Source organism: Thamnophis sirtalis, unplaced genomic scaffold (genome assembly GCF_051295495.1).
Source record: "Thamnophis sirtalis isolate CommonGarterSnake01/CBP01778 unplaced genomic scaffold, rThaSir2_p1.2 scaffold_6, whole genome shotgun sequence".
In the NCBI taxonomy this organism is placed as follows: domain Eukaryota; kingdom Metazoa; phylum Chordata; class Lepidosauria; order Squamata; family Natricidae; genus Thamnophis; species Thamnophis sirtalis.
The window spans coordinates 25,313,657-25,330,675 of record NW_028261386.1 but is presented as its reverse complement, the minus strand read 5'-3'; the positions used below and the strand labels follow the sequence as shown (position 1 = coordinate 25,330,675).

Sequence of the window (17,019 nt, the reverse complement as noted above, 5' to 3'; positions counted from 1 at the left end):
ATTACAACAGGTAGAACGATCAACCTTAGGATTGGCAATGAAGATATTTAAGTGGTGAATGGCTTCTGCTTTCTACAATCAACCATCAGCAGTAAAGGAACAAGCGGTTAAGAAATATGCCCACGAAGTTGCTGAAAAAATTTAAAAATATCATGCTCTGTCTATATGTGCAAAGATCAGAATCATGTAAACCATAGTATTCCCTGTGACAGTCTATGGTGGTGGAAGTTGGACTTTTAAGAAGCAGAACAGAAAGTGTATTAATGATTTGGAATGTTGGTCTTGGAGATAGCCATCATATGACTATCATGGACAGCCAAGAAAACCACCAAATGGATCATCAAATATATCAACCTAGAGTTCTCATTCGAGGCCCAAATGGCCAGGCTTAAATTATCTTACTTTGGGCATATTATGCGAAGACCCAACTCTTTGCAAAAGAGGAAAGATGGAAAGAAATGGAAGAAGAAGATGACCATCAGTAAGTGGTGATGAGTATACTGTTAGGAGACTGGAAAAAACACACTAGGGATAGATCATCATGGAGAATATCTATCTATCTGGTTGCAATGAATTGAAACTGACTTGATGGCACATAATCAATTGATCAATATTGCCTCATCTGGGAAGTTTTACTTTGCTTGTAAATAATTTGTGTGACTTGGCTGCAATGTCTATCTAGCTGTTCCTGAGAATAAATGGGTTTGTTGAATTTTAATTATCATGATTTATCATCATCTCATCTTTATATCATGAATTAGCATAGCAACTGCTTAGTGCTTTCTCCACATGGTATAGAAGTACAGGAACTTTGAATAGCTTCCCTTCCAACCCCTGACTTCTTTATGATGACTAGACATGCTGCAGAAAATCGGAGAAAATGGCTTCAGGCATTTCATTTGTACCTTAGACATGAGTGAAAAGAGGCTACAATGCATTTTGTTTTTCATTATATTACATAGAGGCTCAAGAGATAGATAGATATAACTTAATGACATAAATATTGGTTTAGCAAAAAGGTAAGCGTGCTGAGTATCTTGTTCCTACAAAGGAAATTATGTTTGAGAGACATATGTATTTTTACTAAGACTCAGGGAGCAAATTGCATGTGATGATATTATCCCAAACCAAGGATGGGTTCCGGATTCTTTACTGCCGGTTCGCTCAGGGACGCACTTCCGGCACACACGTTTGATGCACACTATGTGCACATGCGCAGTAGTGAAAAAAATTGCTTCTATGCATGCGCAGAAGCAAAAAACAAGATGGCGGTGCCTAGGGCACAGCTGATAGAACCAGTTAGGGGGTGTGGGCAATTGAGTTATTACCTACTCAGCCGAACTGGTCCGAACCAGTAGGAACCCACCTCTGTCCCAAACATGTAAGTTTGGAGAGCTTGTGAATTGCTCATAAAGGACATGGTTGTATGTGGCGTGTGTTTAGCTGAATTAAAGAGAGACTGCTGAGTGAGTGTAGTTTCTGGACAAAGTGATGAATGTACTAGAGCTGACAAAGCTTCCATATCTCCAATATAAATCCTAAGTGCCCCAGAACAAAATGTATGCCTTGCAACTCAGCTCTGAAGAGCAGCAATCAACTTATGACCAACTTTCCCTGTTGTAGAAATCATTTTGATTCAGTCAGCAGGAATTACGGATAGAAAAATCTTATGCAGGCATTGTGGAAAAGTTCATGCTGTAAGAAATGAACCAGCATTTTGAATTGTACATTATAAATGTTCAGACAAATCATTTTGTTAGAATCTAAGTAACAAAGCTAATTTCTGCTAATGGGCAAAGCAGGCAAATATTTTGTGGAAGCATTATATTCAGGATATCAGTTACAACAGAGAAATAAAGAAAGTCTGAGATGGTTGACCATCTCAGCCCACTGAGCCGCCAGGCGCTGGTACCTGGCCTTGTACTCCTGCAGGTCTTCCCTCTGCTTGGAAAGTCTATGCTTGTAGTTCTCAGTGAGGTGCTTCTGCTAAGCCTCCTTCTCGGTCAGATCCAATTTGAACTGAACCAACTGTTTTGCCAACTCTTTCTCATGGTGGCTGCTTTGCTTCCTGTTGGAGCCCTAAGGAACCCGGGCAGGCAGGCGAGGAGTGGCAAGTAGAGGCTGACAAGGCGCCCCTCTATGTGACACTGAGTTGGCCACGTCCACCCAGTCACATGATCATCTTGTCACACCCACATAGCCGGTCATTAGGAGATCGTTATTTCTGGTCCACGGGATTTAAAATTATGAATTTAGTGGTCCCTGAGGTCCAAAAGGTTGGGGACCCCTGCTTTAAGTTCGATATGAGCTAGATTAAATTAGAGCTGAAGCAAATGCTCTCAATCAGCAGATAAGGAGAGTTGACACCCAAAAGACATCTTTTGGTGAAACTGGGAGCCTTTGTGGGGGCATGCATTAAACCAGAAAGTGGCGTTATAGCGTTCTCTAAAGTAAGCCCTTGACAAACTGATTTGGATTTTTATTAAAAAGGGATTCCACACATTTTTGGGTGAAAGTTTTAATGGCAGAGCCATTGGATAGAGAAATGGATTAGAATTGGGGAGACCTGGATTGTGATTGTGAAATCCCCATGTGATTGTGAATCCCACTTGGGTGATTTGGGCCAATCAGTAACTCTAAGCCTAATTTTCCCTATGTGGGTCTTATGAGGATAAAACAAGGGTGGTTCTCTGTATCTTGAGAGGTAGACTATTCATGCAACAACTAATTCTACTGGAATATCTACTAACAAAGGTTGTTAATTTTCAAATACAGGTTATGGGAGAAGCAAACAATAGGGAGTTTGTGTCTTGCTTGTGGGATTCCTGTAAGACTCTGGCTGACCTTTCAATACTGGATTAAGTGGAACTTTGCTGTGATTCAGGAAAGCTGTATTTTCATGTAATGGATGTTTATTTAGAGTTTTAATACAAGAACACACAGAATTTCCATTCAGTCATCTTCACAGCATCCTATCCCTCTGGATTTTCCTAATGATCAAGAAGTTATAAAAAAAGACACATTGCGAAAATAAAACGGCAGGTTTATGAAAAATTAGATTATGTCAACCAGCAGCCTCCAGAATCTTAGTTGTGTGTGAAACTTGCATATGCAGTTTTAGATTTTTTTTTCTTTAAAAAATGTGTACTGTATCCAGAAGTGTTGGGTAGGTGGAAGAGATTTTAGTTCAGCAATCTATTCTACAGTCTTTGCAGGAGAACCCACACAACAAAGACTTCAATATGTCATTGCCAGAAACAGGCTCAAAGAGCAAACAATTGCAGACTATTGGAACAACAAAGCCAAGACACACAGAGTGGAGAACGTCCAACTGTATAATGAAGTTTCCCTTTCCCTGAGGCTACTGAGCTATTCAAGTTAACTATTCATTTATATTTTATAGACCACTCTTTCTTATTGGCTCAGAACAAAACAAAACAGGGATTTCAATCTTCCATTCGTACTCTAAAAGGGCTCAAAATCTAATTAACGTAAGAAATTAAAGAGAGCAGAAGAAGGCTAATGAAAGTAAATGGTAAAGAAATCAAACACTGGATTTGTTACAAGAGGAACAGGATGCTTCATTTTTCCCACCCTCCCCAGTTATACAACTCCCCTCCTCTCTCCGCCACTAAAAACAAAAAAGGAGAGATAAAGAATTCCACTTCCTCGGTTAGATTCCTAAAATCCTTCAAGTGACACCTTGCAGGAGATCTTTACAGAAGACAGAAAACCGCCCTGATTCTGTTCAGCATCTCTTTTGCAATAAGGAGCAACCAAGGAAGGAAAATTTCATTAATGACAAATAGGATGAGGAAAGCTTTCATGCTTCAAGTTCCATTTTGGCTATAAGGCAACTTGTCCGATGGAAAACCTGGGCACGAGGCCAAAAACCTGTAAGTGAATCCTCTTTCACTCAGAGCACATGCATTTGGGTTCTTCCTGGCAGGAGGCAACTCCTCACCCCATTCCAAAATAGCATGTTGCTTGTATTTAGGGAAATGAGACAGGACAGCTGGAGGCAAAGAGTTGTGGCAAGAGAGATTTCTGTCCTCCTCTAGGATTATTGCCTAAGCTAACATTCTGCCAAGAGTTACGTTTGCTTCCACAGAAATTTCCCGTTAGACTTATAAAAATGCTTGAGTGGTTTCTGCAGGGCTTGATTTTATACAAGGACTTCACTCAGGGTTATTGGAAGAGAGGGGATAATAAGGAAGAGGGTGGAGCATGGACAGTAGCAATTAGACAAAAATGCACAACATCATTTCCCAGTGCCACGTCCCAAATTAATTATTATTTTATGGAAGCAGTCTTTTAGGGATTCTGTGAGCAATTTTAGGCCACTAGATGGCGTAGTGTTAAAGAGTTGAGCAACTACATCTTGACTGGAAAGTCTTTCAACTATATTAAACAGCTACTCTTTAGGCCTATGAGCTCATAGAAAAATTACCTCCCTACCAACCATGATGCTGTCTCAAAAATGAGACTGGTGAGGGTGCTGGCCTAAGCGTTTCAGTGTGGGACAAGTTAAGGGAAGTGATAGTGAACTCATGCCACTTCATTTCTCTTCCCAAAGAACTCTTCCCTTCCAAACGATGCTAAACCCATGCTTACAAAATAGGTTTAGCATTTCTTCAAATAAGCATCGAGCCTGTTTATGTAAGACCTGATAAAACCTGCAACTGTTTCAGAAAGTGGTCTTCAGCTATTAAGAAGGCAGAGGCCCCTGCGGAGGTCAGGTGTTTTGTCTCTTCTGCTGCCAAATGAATTCCTGGAGGGGGTTCCTGAATGACTGAGGAGAGACGGCACCCATGCAGGCCTAAAGTGACCTGCAGAAGCTGGGAGAAACTAATCCCTCAACCACATTAACATGCTAGATCAGTGATGGCTAACCTTTTTATTGTCGCGTGCCAAAGTGCACCCATAATGCAATGCGTACGGGACACACACACCTGCACCCCACCTGCACATGTGCGCGCGATCCTCCCATGCTCTCCTCCAGACGCCCGTACATGCATATGACCCCCACACCCCATTTTGGGCCTTGTAGGCCTCCCTGCAGCCTTCTGGGAGCAAAAACGGGCTGTAGGGGCGTACCACACTCCCATGCTCCCCCCGTGCACGATCCACCACTCATGCATGTGTGTCTCCTGCATGCGCCCCGCACCCCACGCATGTGCAGCAGAGACTGCAAAATCAACTGGCTGGCAGGAGGCGCACACGCATGCGTGGCGGAGCTGAGCTGGGGCGATGGCTCACATGCCCACAGAGAGGGCTCTGCGTGCCACCTGTGGCACACATGCCATAGGTTTGTCATTGTGGTGCTAAATCATGGCAAAACAAATGCCAGGAAAACTCTATTTTAAAAATTGCAATAGCTCAAGACAAGTTTTAAGCTGCCTTGGCTATAGGCTGAAGATGAGACGAAGGCAATCTCATGAGAACATGGAGTAAAAACAGTGACCAGATACATTTTTGCTTCAGTGAGGGAGCTATGCAGAATTCAACTAACGTAAGGTAGCTGAGATTTTCTGAACTTGAGATTTATTTCTGAGATTCTTAACTTCCTTGGAAGAACATCAGAAATATCTAAGAGGTGGCAACCTGAGACACCATCTTTTCAGGCTTGAGAAAGGAACCATATTGTCTAAGGTACAATCTTTTCCCTGGCTGAATTTTGAGCAGAAAGGAATGCCTGATGAAGAATGAAAGACAAGATCTTAAAAGGAGTTTGCTGTCTTACACAAGAGGATCTTTTTAAATGACTGCTTGTCATTTAAATGAGTCACTTGTTGTATTCAACCTGAGGGATAGTGAGATGAATGTCAAGACTTCACATTTCTGTGAAATAGGGCCTCATCATCCCTCTGAGTCCATAGTGTTCCCTAGTGACAACATAACATTTAATCCATATTCTTTCATTTCTCTTTCACTGAAGAGAAGTGAAAAATAAATACAGCTTTATGGTTCCTGCTGTTTCTTGACAAAAAAAACCCCATGCACTAGGTTTATGTGTGTCTTTCTCTCTGTGTATGTACAAGCACAAACATATGCATTTGGGGCTGCTCTCCAGATGAGAAACTCCACATCAATACTGCAAATGGGGGGGAAAAAACTTTCGTTGACTTTTTAAACTTCTCATACTAACTGCCTGGGATGTCCAATGATCAAGGAAAACCATCCTGGTACTTACTCATCCGGTTTAGTCATAGGTCCTCTGTTGATGGAAGCCATGGGATTTTCTGCCCATGGGATCTGCTCCCCCATGGCTGGCTGCCCAAATTGATGCTCACTGACCCCCAATTCCAGTTCAGGCAATCCTGGGAGAGAAAAGTGTATGTCATTTGAGGTACAAGAAGAGCACACTAGTTTGATCAGGTCATAAAATGGGACCAAAGGATAGGATGTGAGTGTACCTAGGCTGGAGCTTGCTCATAAGGAAAGCTGGATTAAAATGTGCAAACATTCTATTGTATAAGACTATCTGAAGCAGGCCAGTAAAGAAGCAGTCCATTATTCTAAGCAACATTCAAACAATTATCTACCTTAGTAGCGTACCTCCCAACAACATAGTTCCATAGTTTCAGTAATGGGAAGACGGCAGTTCTATGGGTTGTAGTTACGCATGACAACCATGAGATATTCTTGGCCCTATTTGGTCTGGCTCACAGCAAGGAAGGATTCCTTGCAACATGGTGGCCATCAGTTCTTGATGTATCCTCCATTGGGGCCCCTCACAGTGCTCTATGGGTTTCCTCAAAGACAGTCACCCTCTATCAGATTCCAATGTTCTCTGAAGTATCTTTGTTATAACATGATAGGTAAAGGTTCCCCATGCACATATGTGCTAGTCGTTCCTGGCTCTAGGGGGCGGTGCTCATCTCCATTTCAAAGCCAAAGAGCCAGTGCTGTCCGAAGACGTCTCTGTGGTCATGTGGCCGGCATAACTAAAAACACCGAAGGCGCACGGAACTCTGTTACCTCCCCGCCAAAGGTGGTTCCTATTTTTCTATTTGCATTTTAACATCCTTTCAAACTGCTAGGTTGACAGAAGCTGGGACAAGTAACAGAAACTCACTCCAATTCGCGGGGCTAGGGATTTGAACCGCCAAACTGCCAACCTTTCGATCAACAAGCTCGGCATCTTAGCCACTGAACCACCGCGTCCCTCTTATAACATGATACTGCACCTGAAAATACTTGGTACAGATAATGGTGGCGCATTAAGCGCTTACAATGATAGTGAAAGGTGTATGAGGAGGATCCCTCCCCTAAAATATAAGGAAAGAACTGAAGACTGGAACCATTTTCACAGTAGTAAAAACTGTCAGATGTAATACTCAAAAGCCAGAGTATGCTCCGTCCTATATTTGGGTAGACCAGTTTGGTTCAGGCTTGAGGCCTACTTTGGTTCAGCCTGCCACCTTACCCTGATTAAAAAAACAACACTTAATCTCCCCCCTAGTACAGCCCACAAAGCGAGAACCTGTGGCTTAGAGCAGGGATCTCCAACCTTGGCAACTTTAAGACTTGTGGACTTCAACTCCCAGAGTTCCTTAGCCAGCTTTGCGTTGGCTTAGAGGTTAATACATCTACCTAATATGTAAGTAGCCCGGGTCGAATCCCAGGATATGGCTAACTGACGAGAACTAAATAATTTGAAATAGATCTATACTAGTTTCCCTTTATTTCTTGGTGGGTAAAGTATAAGTTTAACTCAAAAGCCAGAGGTGCATGAGGATTAATAATGTACCCGTAGCACCAACAATCATGTTTCCTGGGCTTCCAATATCCAAAGCATAGTTCCATGACAGCTTGAAAGGCTGTCTAACGTTAGAATTGTGAAAATAAATACTTTTCCAATTCTGCCAAACATCTCCTGGATCTTCAAGTAGGAAAATGGGTGCTGAAGGAGTAAAATAACAGCTTTAGGACATGAGGTAGGAAGCAGCAACTCTTTAAAAAATACACCTTTAAATCGAAGACTTTCAAAATATGCATATCTAAAATATGCATGTCTAGAGATGAGGACAACAATGCTATTCAGGCCATTATTTAATTAAACACGTTTATTCCCATGTGTTTACAGCCATGCTCACTATAAGAAGTTGAAAAAAATGGAGCAAAAAGAAGTCCAGGTGTGTTCCTCTGTTTGGTCCTGAGCGTTTCAATGACTGTCTAGACCAGTGAAACTCTTAGACCAGGGTTGTCAAACTCACGTTGTCAAGGCAGCGTCATGTGACGTATCGGGACTTTTCCCCCTTCGCTAAACCATACGTGGGCGTGGCCAACCTGTGACGCATCCAGCCCACAGGCCAGGACTTTGACAGCCCTGCTCTAGACTAACATAGCCATGGCAGCATTAAGGGCTATTTGCTGTAGCTTGACAATAAACAAGCATAGCTCAAATAGCATCTCCATTTTCCCAGGCTAGTCTGCTCCAGCTACATTGAAGTTAAATTGCCACCCTGTCCTGGATGATAGAAATCGTTGTACAACACATTAGAAGGGCACCAGGTCAGCATGGTCTGTAGTGCAAGGCTTGTGCCTAAACAAGAGTCACAGAATAGAGAGTAAAGTCAACCTGCAAGAGTTTATTTCGTTCTTAAACTAGCTGTGCAGCAGCAATGAAGTATTCTTAAGGGTTGCTTGGCAACTGGAAAATAAAGAAATTGCTGGCAACAATCGTAGCATGGCTGATTATGGCTGAGGAACGGATTGCTCCAGATGGGGAAGCCAAGGGGGCTGACCATTCATACTAGAAATATAGCTAGCAACAAACCCAAGAGGGCAACAGATCAAATCAAAGTCCTTCCAGAACATTCATTCAAATACAATCAAATTGTATCATTGATGGCCATGTTCCCTCTGTCAATGAGATCTCTGCCTATAAACAAGACACATCCTCCCTTTTTTATTTCAGGAAACTGAAATTCGCTTGTATTTCATGCATGCAGCTATGAAATATTACCCTAATATTCCGTGTAATAGGAATTATCTTATTTGCTCATTAGAAAAAAGGTGCATATATGAAATATAATATCAAAACTATGGATAAAACCAAGCCATGAGGACAATATAACCAGCAGTAACACAATCACCAGAATGTCTTTCTTCCCAGATCTCAGTCCTCCAAATTAAAATTAACACTAAAAATAGCTTAACATTTGTCAGCTTGGTAAATCTTGCAAGATCCAGCATATGAGAAAAGAAATCTCACAAGATTTCTTACACAAGATCTGAGACTGCAAATGTTTCATAGGATTTGGGGAATTTGAAGACCATGGAAACTTTGGGAGGCTTTTTTGTGAGTATCTTGAATTGCTTAGGGCATTTGCCAGAAACTGTGTGTTACTGTACATTTTGAAATGCTTGATAAATTTTCCTCATGTGGCAGATCCATGAATATTGTACTTAACCTACAGGAGCTCAATAAAAAGATCTTAACTGCATAAGTTGAAAATGGGAGACTGGAATGTGTGAGAGACTTCAGGGTATGACAATATCTCACATAAGCAAAAAGAGGAATTTTGAGATGAATACTCAAAATTTCCTCCTAAATATTCTGTAGTGCTGCAGTACAGATATTTTGGTGTTGAACTTGGATGATGATAGGATAAGACATTTCTAGATTCTGCAGTGAAAACACTTTTTCTACTGACTGTTAAGATAACTATTCTTCATTCTTGTGTTTTTACTTCGGGTGAAAGACCAACTGAGCAGAACTAATGTTTCTGAGTAGGCTAAGCATGTGATAATTACATTTGTACTTCAATATGCAAAACAAATTCCTTCTCCTAACCATTCAGGTAATCAGCCCAAGAAAGCATGACCAGGTATTGCATTTGGACACAGAGGGACAAGCATGGACTAATGATTAAGGTACAAAGACTGGGGAAGTCTTGGTTCAAATCTATTCTCAGCCATGGAAGTTGAGCAATTTTGGGCAAATCACTATTTCTCAGCTCAAATTACACCAAGGAAAGAAAAAGTGCTGTGGAAGCTGTTACTCTCCTGGAGGAAAATTAAGATACATACTTAGCAAATATTAATAATATTAACGTAGAGGCCAAAAGCCTCATGGAGACACATGTTTTACTGCACATCAGGCTAAATCGTTATTTAATAGGTCGATCTCCTTGAAAGAGTTATTGGGAAAAGGAATTCTTTTTTTAAACAGAAATAGAGGTTTACATTCATCATAATAAAAGCACATACCAGTATCCGGTTGAAAGGGACTTGGGCCAGGTACTGCCCCCCTGCCCTGTTCCGATGGCAAACCATGATGAGGGCTGCTGCCGTTTGTGGCAGGGAAAGGTGCTGTCCGTAGCTGAACTGGCTCCATTGGATCACAGAATTCAAATGGGGACCGTCCGGTTTGCATTCCTTGCCCACCATTAACAGCTAGAACAGAAAGGTTCAGTTCAGAGAGCAGCACAGAACTTCCCTGTTTTGGTCAACCAAAGATACTACCAGCAATGACGTTAGATACAGTAGGTCAAGATTGTATAAATTGGCATTAGAGCCACACATTTGGCCTTGATCTTTCCCAAATCTTTTTTCACATAAAGAAAAATGTTAATTAAAAAAAAAAGCTTTAAAACCCACAGTGCAAAATTACACAGCTATACTGTCCATATAATGGACATATAGCTATACTGTCTATAACAGTGTTTCTCAACCTTGGCAACTTGAAGATGTCCGGACTTCAACTCCCAGAATTCCCCAGCCAGCGAATGGGAATTCTGGGAGTTGAAGTCCGGACATCTTCAAGTTGCCAAGGTTGAGAAACACTGGTCTATAATGACCATACTGTCTTCTGGTACTGTACCTACGGTCTGGAATTCCTACAGAAACCATCAGAGGGCTCTCTTTCCCACTCAACAATTAGTAGAAATTCCTTTGCTTTAATCAAAGGAATCAAACCCCATGTTTTCAGTGTTCAATATGACAAACATTATAACCCAGGGATGGATTTAAACCACAAGCCGAATCTAGTTGGAAGGAAAACTCTAAAAGCAAAAATGTGAATTTCTTCCCTCAGCTTCTATTCTTTTGTGCATTCTCAAATATTGCTTTGCTGATTCAGAAAAGAGATTGTGAAAAATTAGTACTGAATAAAGTTAATGTCAAAACCTGAACAGTAAAAGTTACCTACTCTCAATTGCTAAGAAAGCCTTCCAATTGTATTCTATAAAAAAGTGTATGAACTTTGTAAATCCAAATTTCATTTTTAAAATGTTGCAAGATGTATCAGAGGTTTAATTGAAGTCAGAGATTTTCTTATCTCGCTCTAGCTGCAGAAAAATGTTTCAACCTTCAATCCTATAACCATGTTTATAATTATGTTCTTGGGGTTCAAAAAACTAAACAGACAATTCTATACTTACAAAGCACATGTATTATAAATAATACAGGATGATTCTATCAGGTAGAAAATAGCTGTTAACCCAAAGGTTTGCATGCTTCTTATAAAAAAACAAGAATAATGTTAATAAGAACAACAACAATACTTACTGCATTTCACCTTGTAATACTAACTATCTGGGACTCATATCATCTTAATTGTCTAACAAAAAAACCCTTCTCTCTCAAAATGAACGAATCCCACTATAAAAACACATTGTAGATTTTTTATTAGTTGTTAAAAGTTGGGTTTTCCAAAGCTTCACATGGAGTAAAGCCCTCAAGGCACAGATTAACAGGCTTGAGTGAGCTGCAGGTTACTATATTTGCATCATGAAACTGTCAAAAAAATGACAGCAGAAATGGTTACTTAAGACAACCAAGAGGTGAACAGCTTTTTCAAACCACCTTGTAATTTCTGCAGTTAGGGGGAAAGCAAAAACTGCTCTTTGACATGTGTCTTGTCCCTGAGCACTATGGTTCATAAAACTTATTTCTCCTAATGCAGAATCCTGCCTTTTCTTTCTACAGCTAGCAATAAGCCCAGCAGTGCTAGTATATCTCGATAAGTGCATGAAATCCATAAGTATGAAATCCAGCAAACAGTTACTTCTTGTGACAGGCTTTTTATATATTTTACTGGGTTAAGTTATAAGGCACTATAAAATTGGAAACAAAGAAGTCACCCAGCCAAGATTTTGCTCGATACAGGCTTTCAACATTTCCCTGGTTGCTAATGGGAAAGTAAGGATCACTTCTAGGTCATCAAGCAATTTAGCATTACCAAAATTATTTTTTGCTGTGCTCTTGCACGCTCTCTCTCTATTTTAAAGAGCATAAACGATTATTAAAAGTTCGCTGGCCAACTAGCAAAACAGCCTAGTAATAAACTGCATGTCCAAGAGCTTCATAAACTTACTAAGTCATTTTATTTTATTTGAGTCCTTTGGGTCGGATATGAGTTATGGTGACTACATGGATAAGTCAATGCAGTTTTCTTGGCAACACTATCAGAAGTGGTTTACCACTGCCTTCTTCCTATGGCTGAGAGGGAATAATTGATCTAAAGGCACTGGCTTCCATGCCTATGACAGGATTGTAACACACAGTCTCCCAGCTTCCAGTCCAATTCCTTTTACCGCTATATTAAACAGGTTTTAAATAATTTATTTGCCTTATAACTGGACGGCCAGCGGTCTTTACCTAAAGCCAACACAGGCTAGGTTCAACACTAGGCTGAAGTGTTCTGGGCAGACCCATAGCTTGTTATACTAGCTGTCTAAAAAATAAAAAAGGAACCTTGTAGTCCTCAGTGTTGAAGAAGAGACGGGCATAACATTTCCACAGCTAATGATATTAATAAGCTGACTCTGAACACTGAAGTTCCAAACTGCCATGATGACCTAACAACACCAATAAATTGCCAGAGTTCTGAAAACTGATCATTAATTTAATCATCTCCTTCTCCCCAGAGCAATTGGATGTTAGTGATGTGACGGCAACCATTCCTTAGTTAAGGTTTTAAAATCTTATTAATTGGCAGTTTTTGAGTATTTATATGTTTATGATTTGGCTGCTAATTGCCTTGAGTCTACAGAAATAATCTGTACATATAAAACAAAGGAAAACAATACTGAAAATTATGTAAATCAATTATGGATAAAGGAAATATTTTTTTCTGAACCTTAGGACTTAAAGATTAAACTTACATTTAATTGTCCACCATTGGGGTTTTGAAGAAGAGAAACTATTTAGAAAGTTTCGAGAGAATTTTGGCTGAGAATTTAGGAGGCAGCTTAAAAATGTCAAATATGGGCTAAGCAGTGTCACGGCACACTTTGACTGAGAAGTTAATGGGCTACTTAATAGCTGGCAAAACTATGAGTTAAGCACTTTGACTTGTGCCAACTTAGCACACATTGACCTGAATTAAAATGTCATCTAAGTTTGGTTGCATGAATTGATTTTTCTGTGGAACACAAGGGCTTCATAACAAGCAATTCATTTTCTCCTGATAATTCTACAACAGGGTTGAGCATGAAGAAGAATTGATGGAATATGTTGCTTCCAGCAAAACAGTTCCCATAAAAGAACAACAAAGTAAGATTATATAGGTGCATTGATCTTTCTAATCAAACTATCCACTTTGTATATGTGACCAAATATATGTTTGGTTCTCCATTATTATAAATACCCGTGCATCTTTAAATAAACTATTGCTTTTTCAACATCTTAATGTGACCTGAATTTTAGTCAGTACCTGATACTTCCCAAACATACCATTCCTCAAGAATCAACCTTAATCGTCTTGAAAATGCAACTTTGAAATCCCATGGGAAAACAAAATGGTTCAGCTTAAACATTATCAAAACAAATTTGATTTTAACAAAGGAATAGAGCTGATTATTGGATTTAGAAAGAAACTTCATTTTTAATCAACACCTAAACATCTTAAGCACATGCAATTCTGGACTACAGTTTATCAACCACAGGAAACACTACTAAGAATATATTTAAAAGACTCGGAAGTACATACAGCTCATCCCAGTAGGAGTTCTTGCAGCAGTACTGGGCTGAAGGGAGGGGCTCAAGATCTCTGATTTGATAGTAATGCCACCACTTTCAGTTGTCTCTGACCCACATAAGCCTGGTGGCAACTGGGCTGTCTTTTCCAGCGGAGGCAGCATTTGTTCAAGATCAGATGCAAACTGAAGGGAGAAAGCAAGATCATAAGTCAGCTACTGAGCCTTTGATGGGTAACCAAAATTAGAGGTGGTTTTTTTTAATGCTAGTCCTTTTGCTGGGTTTGGTGCTGCAATGGTTTCTTATTTCATATTGCTACACTTCATTGCTAGCAGACAGTTAACCAAAGTGGAACCCTATTTGCAACTAAAGCACTGAAGAAATGAGACAAAAAAGTGATAAATGTGATAGAAAGATGTATTTCATTATTAGCATGGGGAAAGAGAAAATGCTGTTGTTTAAAGCACCATCTACATTAGGGCCAGCCTCGCCTGTTCCATCCTGCTCTGCTATAGCCAGATGGGAAAGTATCAAAGCAGAGAAATGCACACACAAATACACATATCTTTTAATTTTTTAAAAAACCCTCTGGAGCATTTTGTGGTGATGAGCCAAGGGGCTCCCCTCGCACATATGTGCTAGTCGTTCCAGACTCTAGGGGGTGGTGCTCATTTCCATTTTAAAGCCGAAGAGCCAGTGCTGTCCGAAGACGTCTCCGTGGTCATGTGGCGACATCACTAAACGCCAAAGGCGCACAGAATGCTATGACCAAAGGAGGGCCCTACTTTTTCTACTTGCATTTTACATGCTTTCGAACTGCTAGGCTGCTAGAAGCTGGAACAAGCAACGGGAGCTCGCTCTATTACACAGCGCTAGGGACTTGAACCGCCAAACTGCCAACCTTTCTGATCGAAAAGCTCAGAGTCTTAGCCACTGAACCACCTTCTTCCCTTGTACTTAAAATAGCTCAATTGTTGGTTTAGTGGGATGCTCTGGATTAGTAATCTGGGCCTTGATCTGGGTGGGGGAGGCATCCAAAAACACTTTAAGGATAAAATTACTGGCAATGTGAAATAAAGGTTCTTTACACAGAAATGGCTGGACTTTGAAAAAATTAATAGGAAGATGCCTGAAAAGCTGACAGCTTCACCTAACTCATATAAACTCTTTAAGAATTAGGAGCCAGTTGAATAAACATAGCTATGTGCCACTCTCCTCAGAAATGCATACATATACATTTTGAAATTTATTTATTGATGAAACAAATGCATATGGTCACCGAATTCAACATAGTGACTCTGGAAGGCTTACAACATTAAACAATCCAAAATATAAAGCCCATACATTCTGCACCCACCCTGGGTAGCAGCAACAAATGCAATCATATCAACCACTTGATTGGGTCTGTGTCAGTTTGAGGTCCCCAAGCCTGCAGATAGAACCATTTCTTCAGAGCCTTCCAAAGGTAACAAGGTGTGTGTGTGTGTGTGTGTGTCAAATTAAAATTGGTACATATTTCTCTAGCAGGATCAGGGCCAAGTCAATATGAGCCATTCAGGAGCCTTCATCTATCTCTAAACTCTGTTCCTACTGAAACCCAACACTATCTGCTGATGTTGCTAGACTTTCAAAAATCACATAAAGGTGTAGTTATTTGTCCAGGAATATTGGGTGCTACGCTGTTCTGTTTAGTTTTGCTGTGGTAGCATTTATCAGTTTCAAAATAGCTTATTTTGACATGTATGCCTTCTAAGTGAAATGTGTACTTAGTGATAGTTCTGATAAATAAAATTCACAAAGAATGTAATGTAACCCTAATAATTTCAGTTCTTAAAGAAAAAAGCTATTCCAGAGAGGCAATTTAGATGTGAGAACTGATGGGATTCTCAGATCTAAAGACAGGGTTTTGTAAGCATGATTTTTTACAATAAGAAGACCTCATATTGATACCCTGAAAACTCCAGGTAGGCCTAGGGGGAAAAACAGATGCCTAGAGGGTGGGGAATAACATGGGTTATAACCCCTTATTTTTTTCCATTTTATCCCTCCATACTCCAGCACTTAGCGCCTCCGCAACGCTCCGGTTGCTCAGTGGAGCGTCGTGCAGGCACTGTATGTGCCGTGCGCGTGCACAGAAGCACCAAAAACTTAAAAGACCGGGAAGGAGCTCGGGTGGGCCCTCCGGAGCACCGTACTGGAACAATATCTGGTGCTCCGGGCAGGTTCTGGTACGCCCGTACCGCCTGCAACCCACCACTGGTCTAATCTCTAATTAAAACTGATAATTTGGCCATCTCAGCGATATCCATCATTTTCACCATTTCCTCTTCCATTGGGGATAAAAAAAAATCAGCTTAAATTAAAATTAAAACTCTATTTCTAAAGCAAGTGATTTACTTGATTTTCAGGTGGGGCTTATCTAAGAGAGATGAGAAATACTATCCCATCCTATTACAGGAACTGCAATCTTCAATAACTACTCATATTTATAAAACATTATAAAAATCTGGACATTCTTTAGCACCATCTCCTCATGCGAAACAGAGCCAAATCAAGCAATTTTACACGCTCCAAGCAGCTGAGAACCATGTGCCAAAAATCTCTGAACCTTGGGTAACTCTCAGTTACCAGGGAGCTTGAGTGTTGCCCCAAAATATACTGGCAATGTAAAAATCTGCAGTTACTCATCCTGCCCATCTAAGATTGCAGTGGAAGCTTTCTTTTGGGGTCTGCACACGACTAAAGAGGGACCTTGAAACAGGGGAGCTTTGTCTCATTCACTTAAATTCAAGATTCTCCCTTTTCCATTCTTTGCAATGATTCAAATCTTTCTAAACATTAGCATTCAATCTTTCTCTATGTATGTATTCAGGCACATTAGGGAAACTACATAAAGAAGATCCTGTCTGCTTAAATTATTCAATTTGTTACAGGAACTACATCTAAAATATATCATTACCGTCCACAAGTTTCATCTAGAAGCCATTTCTCTCTGTAGTATATTGTGTTAAAGCCATTGTCTCCAATGAACCACAATGTGTACCGTTTTAATTTTGATCTTTTTATTTGACAGAAGCCCCCCATCCTCAA

General features: G+C 40.3%; 1 protein-coding gene across 7 annotated transcripts in view; it reads right to left on the bottom strand.

The window, feature by feature from the left end:
- Positions 1–17,019, bottom strand: part of NCOA1 (nuclear receptor coactivator 1) — a 285,311-nt gene that overhangs the window by 18,814 nt on the left and 249,478 nt on the right. For 6 of the 7 annotated variants that reach the window (XM_087717449.1, XM_087717452.1, XM_087717446.1 and 3 more), the window contains 4 exons: positions 13,943–14,114; positions 10,219–10,404; positions 7,754–7,906; positions 6,194–6,320 (listed from right to left, as the gene is read on the bottom strand). In XM_087717449.1, coding sequence (XP_087573575.1) covers positions 6,194–6,320; positions 7,754–7,906; positions 10,219–10,404; positions 13,943–14,114 — 638 coding nt within the window. The remainder of the gene's footprint in view (positions 1–6,193; positions 6,321–7,753; positions 7,907–10,218; positions 10,405–13,942; positions 14,115–17,019) is intronic. The other variant, XM_087717453.1, reaches the window with a different exon arrangement.